The following is a 6,068-nucleotide window of genomic DNA, read 5'->3' on the forward strand; positions in this document are numbered from 1 at the left end:
CTTTGTAGCAAGTACATAATACACGATACATAATATTTAATTAGATATTTCATATTTGAGTTCTTAAAAATGGATTTTTTTTAAATTAAAAGTGTCGCCCTCAGAAATAAGTTCTACAATGCATGAATCTGAATTAAAAATATATTTCAATACGGATTTCAGATGTAAAAAAAAAAAAAAAAAGTACACCTAGTAGAAATAGTATTAATGAGGGCTTGGACAATGCCTTCTTTTAAATTGACCCTTAGGTTCTCTCTTCTTCAACACAACTATTTCCCATTTCCAAAAGCTTCTATTCTTTTTTTCTTTTCCTCCAAAAGTTTTCAATATGGAGTTAGCTTTGAGCTTAGGAGGGGATAATACCCCAAAACCAATATTGTTTCTTGAAAAATCATCATCTTCTTCTTCTTCTTTACATGAGAATAAGGTCAACAAAGATGTAGGGTTTTGCATGGTTTTAGGGAAGTCATCTAATGAAGGTGAAGATGAAGTTGGAAGAAAAAAAAGATCAAGAAATCATCAAGAAATTAGGTCATCATCAATAGATCCATCACTTCAACTTGATCTCATCCCTTTTTCTCATGGAGTTTCTAAGAACACTTCTTCACAACTTTCCTTCCCTTGGCTCTCTCAAAATTGTGAGTATATTTTCTTCATATGTTTCAACTGTTGAAGACATAATTAAGTAAATAGATGTTGTGCTCTCTCTAGTGATTTAAGTTTTCTATATAATGATTTTTCTTTGTCCCTTTCTTATGGGGGTTATTTGTTTTATTATCTAAAGGTTATTCAAAACATTAATCTTACAAACTTTCTTTGTTTTGTTGAGATAAATCTTATTGCTCATATACTAATAGTGTAATGAACTTTTAACATTATTAGTGTAATTTAACTTCTATAATACATAGGTTACTTACTATGATTGTTGGAAATTAATTTTTTTAGTGACTTATATAAATATTTTTTATATCGTCAATACGTTGAACTTAATACTTTTGTTCTATATAGAGTTTAGAAGAAGAAAAATTGTACTAGTGAGATAGATCCCTTTTTGGATAATTTCAAACATAATCTATTTTACATTTTTTAAAATTATTTTTGTTGAATCAAAATCTCAAGTTGACATTTCGAATGATTTGCCATGCTTTTTGGACTTGGTACTTTTTTTTCCTTTAGAAAAATTGTCATAAAAAGAAAGATTGAGAGGTCGTGTAGAATGAAATAATAACAACATACTCAATAAGACCTCACAAGTAAGATCGAAAGAGAGTGAGGTGTCTATAGACTTTATTCTTATTTTGTGTGATATAGAAAGGTTATTTCTGAAAAAGTCGTATAGAACATTTTATCAAAAAGTTGATTATTTGACATAATAAACAATCATTTGAATTATGTATATTATTATTTATAGAGCATGCTTTGATAAGGATGTAAATATAATTTGATTAATTCTTTGAAATAGATATCTTTATTTTCTAATAATATCAACTATTCAACAGTAGCTACTGAACCGGCCGGTTTAACAAGTGGACCGGTGTTGGACATGACTAACCGGCGGCAGTTAGTGGTGGTGGAGGAGGCGGAGGAAGGGGCGGCGCTATCGTCTCCGAATAGTGAAATATCAAGTTTTCAGATGAACTTTCCGATTTATAGAAACGGAAAGTTAATAAATATGAAGAGAGATCAATGTGAACGCGATCGCCATAATAATCGATGGGGTAATATTAATAATTATTCTTGTTCAAGAATAAGTGATGAAGAATTAGATGCATCAGCAAGAAAAAAACTTAGACTTACAAAAGAACAATCTGCTTTTCTTGAAGAAAGTTTCAAAGAACACAACACTCTCAATCCTGTAAGTCAAACTTCATAATCATTATTTTTCATGATTATTTTGATTTCATGTCTTGACTTTTATAATAATGATGTTACCTTAGAGGTGAACTAATTTATAGGTTCACGTAAATTCAGTGATTTTTGTAGTGTAGACATGTAGTCTGGTGCAGTAAGTTTTTGTTATGCACGGGGTTTGAGGAAGGATCGGATCATAAACACACGTATTCATGCAATAAATAGTTTTCATAGTTTAAATCTATGACTCTTGATCACATGATAACAAATTTATCTGATATGTCAAGGCTTCCCTTCTAGAGACCTTATGTATTAAGAAAATACATTAAATATCTATCAATATTTAGTTGTAAAATCAATTACTATAATATATTAAATTGAAGTCACTATAAATCTTATATCTGATAAATGGTTACCTCTTATATATATACTCTAACTCAGGAGCAGAGCTAAGTAGGGTCGAGGGGGTTTATCTGACCTCCTTTGATGAAAAATTATATTGATTATACATGATTAAGATTATATTTTGTGTCTTATATAGGAGATGTTGAATCCTCTTTTGACTTTTCATGTGCTTATATTACTTCTTCGTATTTTGAACACCTTCAGTGAAAATCATATCTTTGCCACTTGCTCTAAACCGAAAATGTGAAAATCATGATGTTGATAATGTACACTAGTTTTATAAAGTTAAAACTAATGTCATTTCTACATTAAGACACTCGATTAGCAGATTTTATGATATATATTAAAAAAAAAGTTCAAATTATTATGTTATTTCTTAAATTATTTTTTGTGGTACATTAATGTTGTTGATGATGATGTTCTGAAATATGAAAATTTATAATTGCAGAAACAGAAGCTTGCTCTAGCAAAACAATTAAATCTTCGTCCAAGACAAGTGGAAGTTTGGTTCCAAAATAGAAGAGCAAGGTAATTAATTAAGCATTATAATTTATATAGTATATATATCATAATACTCATAATATTAACTTCAAAATTTACAATTTAATCTTAATAAATCATCTATAATCATGCAAATGTCTAAGTCACCACTTGTCCAGAATACTCATACAAACTAAGACCTTATTTACACAGTTAAAAAAGACCGAAGGGAAAGGGACTAGACAATCACTTGACTACTTCTTTGGCATGCCCTAAGTACGACTAGGGTCCTCATGGTCTAAAATAATCAAATTATCAAACATGAAACTCTTTGATAGTTACCATGAACCAGACAATCGCGAGGATTGCTGTAGATCATAAATTTTAAAAATCTTCATTTTTTTTTGTTAAACTTCAAGGATAGTCGAAACAAGAGTACAACATAATTGAGGCATAAAGAATTATTATTACTCAAATAACTAAAAATGATGAGTGACCTATTATACTGATAATGTAAAAATTCTTTTTTTTCATACGATATTTTGTATGTATTAAATTCAAATTTATAAGATTTTTTTTTTTTTTGAAATTTTTCAGGACAAAATTGAAGCAGACAGAGGTAGATTGTGAATATTTAAAGAAATGTTGTGAGACATTGACAGAAGAGAATAAAAGGCTGCACAAAGAGCTTCAAGAATTAAGAGCTTTAAAATCTTCACAACCTTTTTACATGCAACTTCCTGCCACCACTCTCACTATGTGTCCTTCGTGTGAGCGCGTCGTTACCACCTCTGCTATCACAACCACCACTACTACAACACCTGCCACGACTACAACCACCACCGTGGCCGCCTCAAACACGGTGGCACTTCATAATCATAAGTTGATAAGTGTGATGACAAAGTGAGTGTACAAATTATTAGGATTTTGACTTAGGTGTTTAATTTTGTTTTTTTTTTTTTTTTTTTTTTATGAACTATAGTTTTTAAACTATACATTGTGATGGTGAGTTTAGAACTAGCTAGCTAGGCAAGAAGTTTGGGAGGAATTTAATTTAGAGGTTTTAATTAAGAGGAAAAAAAAATTATTGCTTGGAATTTTGATGTTTTAGTAATTAGAAGAAAGAAATAAGTTATTTTTCCTTAATTTTATATGATGAATAATCTAAATTAAGTAATATTGCTAATGGTTTGGATGTGTGAGACATATTCTTTACTTTTAATTTGCTAAATGTAATTTGTGTGATTACTTAAAAAAAGACACATAATACAACAAAAAAATTTATTATATCTTATATTGTGTATGAGATATGATGATAGAATATTTACTTTACATCTTGTTTTGAACCTCAATAGGTTTGAATCGTGTGATGTGAAGAGTTTATATGTTATTGTAGATAAATTTAACAAAATAGTAGTGTAAAAAATTATATATTATCAATTTGTAGAACTTAAATTTTAACGAGAATTTAAGTTATACACATCAACTCCCTAGGAGGGGCCTGAAGACATGAGGCATAACAGCTCCTATAAAATTTTAAACTTACATCTTTAAAAATTAAAGAATTATATATAGTACCAAATCAAAACTGTGAAGTCTTTTCATTGGTCTTATTTCTATTGTGCGCCTTGTGAGAGTGTTTGGATTAGTGAAGAAAATCTCTCATATGTTTTCCGAACTCAACCTGAGAATAGATCTGGACCAAAGAGGAGTTTGACGTATTCCAATCAGGGGCGAAGTTAGGTAGGATCGATTATTTTTTATGTATATATAGTAGATATTAACCCATCTTCGGCTACTTCATGTGTTTATTATTTCATATTTTTAACCTCCTTAGTGAAAATTCTGATTCCAGCAGTATTCCCAGGTAGAGTGGGCATACTTTTACTCTTCTTGGATTGACATGGTTGTCCCCCTTTCCTGGTTGAGTCTCGGCCTTTGACTCCAATCCTTTTTAGAAAATTGTGACTTAACTAACGAAAGAAAGATGGAACCAGATACATTCTTAAAAGAAAGTGATTTACCTTTTATTTCAATTTAATACAATACAAGGAAAGGAAAAAGGTCTCTTAGGGGTACCACAAATAAAAGAAAAAAATTGCTAAAAAGAGTTTGCTTCCTTTATGATCTCTTTCTTAGAAAAGAAATTACGTAAATTCTCTTCTCTTATGCATTTTCTGACTAGTTGTAATTTTTCTAAGGACTGGAATAAGAGGTTTCAGCTTTTCGGGGTAATTAACAGAACGAATAATTCTATATTAGAAAAGTCTCAAAATTGCAAACAATTTTGATCATATTTTTAACCTCAGTGAAAATTCTGACATCAACAGTACTCCCAACACTTAGAAAATGTTAAAGAACTAACATGAGTACTTTAAAACAATATAGTTCAAAAAGTAACTAATTAAATTGAAAAAAACTTGTGGGAATATAAGTTAAGATTTTTTTAATAAAGTTCTTGTTGGAAACTATAGTCATAAAGGGAAATAAATAAATGTTATAGTATGGAGAATTAATAATGACTCTATGAGGTACATGGAGAGTTTTTTTCCCTCTAAGCCATTAATGATAAATTAAGAGTACAGTACGTATAACAACAAACTCACAGTAGTATTTACTATTACTTCACAAGATATTGCTTTCTAGCATAAATGTGACATCAACCTTATGCTATTTTTTGAAATCATGTAATTGTAGACACTTATTAATTACCCCCACCAAAGACAAAAAGAAGAAAATGATACATAGTAGAAGCATGTTGTGTCTGCCTGTCTAGCACATATATATTTAGAAGTATTTAAGTTCCATATATATATATTTATATATATTGACAGTGTAAAAAGAATAATATGTTTTGAGTTTAAGTGTGATATTTATATTGGTATTAAATTAAGATTTGAATTCGTGTCGTGTAAGGCTTGATTCAGAGGAAACTGTTTCCTACCAAAAAATAATAATTCATATTCGGGACTTAAACTCAAAATATCTGATTAAAAAAGGAATAACCTCATCCAATGCACCACATTCTGGTGGTAAAAAAAATCACTACAAAAAAAAGCTGAATTTATGGGGGTCATTTTTTCAATTTGTGGCGTTTTAGGGACCCCACAAATTAAATTGTGGCGATCTTTAAAAACGCTACAATTACTCTTGCCACGAGCATATTTGTAGCGGTTTTAGTAAACCTCCACGACACCCCCCACAAAATCACTAATAAATTTGTGGAGGTTTTCTAGTATCAATTTGTGTCGGTTTAAAATGATCCCAATATTTTATTATTTTATATTTATGGATTTACAATTTTTGTGATATAAGATCAATATTTACATAAT

At 29.6% G+C, this 6,068-nt stretch overlaps 1 protein-coding gene across 2 annotated transcripts; it reads left to right on the forward strand.

Moving 5' to 3' along the window:
* Nucleotides 1-228: 228 nt before the first annotated feature.
* Nucleotides 229-3,931, forward strand: LOC125865128 (homeobox-leucine zipper protein HOX11-like). Of its 2 annotated transcripts, none has more exons than XM_049545304.1 (4): nt 229-638; nt 1,500-1,855; nt 2,705-2,784; nt 3,334-3,931. In XM_049545304.1, the coding sequence occupies exons 1-4, from the start codon at nt 329-331 to the stop codon at nt 3,641-3,643; spliced, it is 1,056 nt and encodes a 351-aa protein (XP_049401261.1). In that variant the 5' UTR covers nt 229-328; the 3' UTR covers nt 3,644-3,931. The 2 variants fall into 2 exon arrangements, with proteins under 2 accessions (XP_049401261.1, XP_049401262.1); XM_049545305.1 differs by having other exon boundaries at nt 1,503-1,855.
* The last annotated feature ends 2,137 nt before the right edge of the window (nt 3,932-6,068 follow it).

The sequence above is a fragment of the Solanum stenotomum genome, chromosome 5 (assembly GCF_019186545.1).
Source record: "Solanum stenotomum isolate F172 chromosome 5, ASM1918654v1, whole genome shotgun sequence".
Classification (NCBI taxonomy): domain Eukaryota; kingdom Viridiplantae; phylum Streptophyta; class Magnoliopsida; order Solanales; family Solanaceae; genus Solanum; species Solanum stenotomum.

What these genes read in the sequence shown, in the direction of transcription:
- LOC125865128 (XM_049545304.1), top strand. Translation starts at nt 329, where the DNA reads ATGGAGTTAGCTTTGAGCTTAGGAGGGGATAATACCCCAAAACCAATA. An exon ending in CCCTTGGCTCTCTCAAAATT is followed by an intron (nt 639 to 1,499) that starts GTGAGTATATTT and finishes ACTATTCAACAG; the next exon opens with TAGCTACTGAACCGGCCGGT. An exon ending in TTCCAAAATAGAAGAGCAAG is followed by an intron (nt 2,785 to 3,333) that starts GTAATTAATTAA and finishes GAAATTTTTCAG; the next exon opens with GACAAAATTGAAGCAGACAG.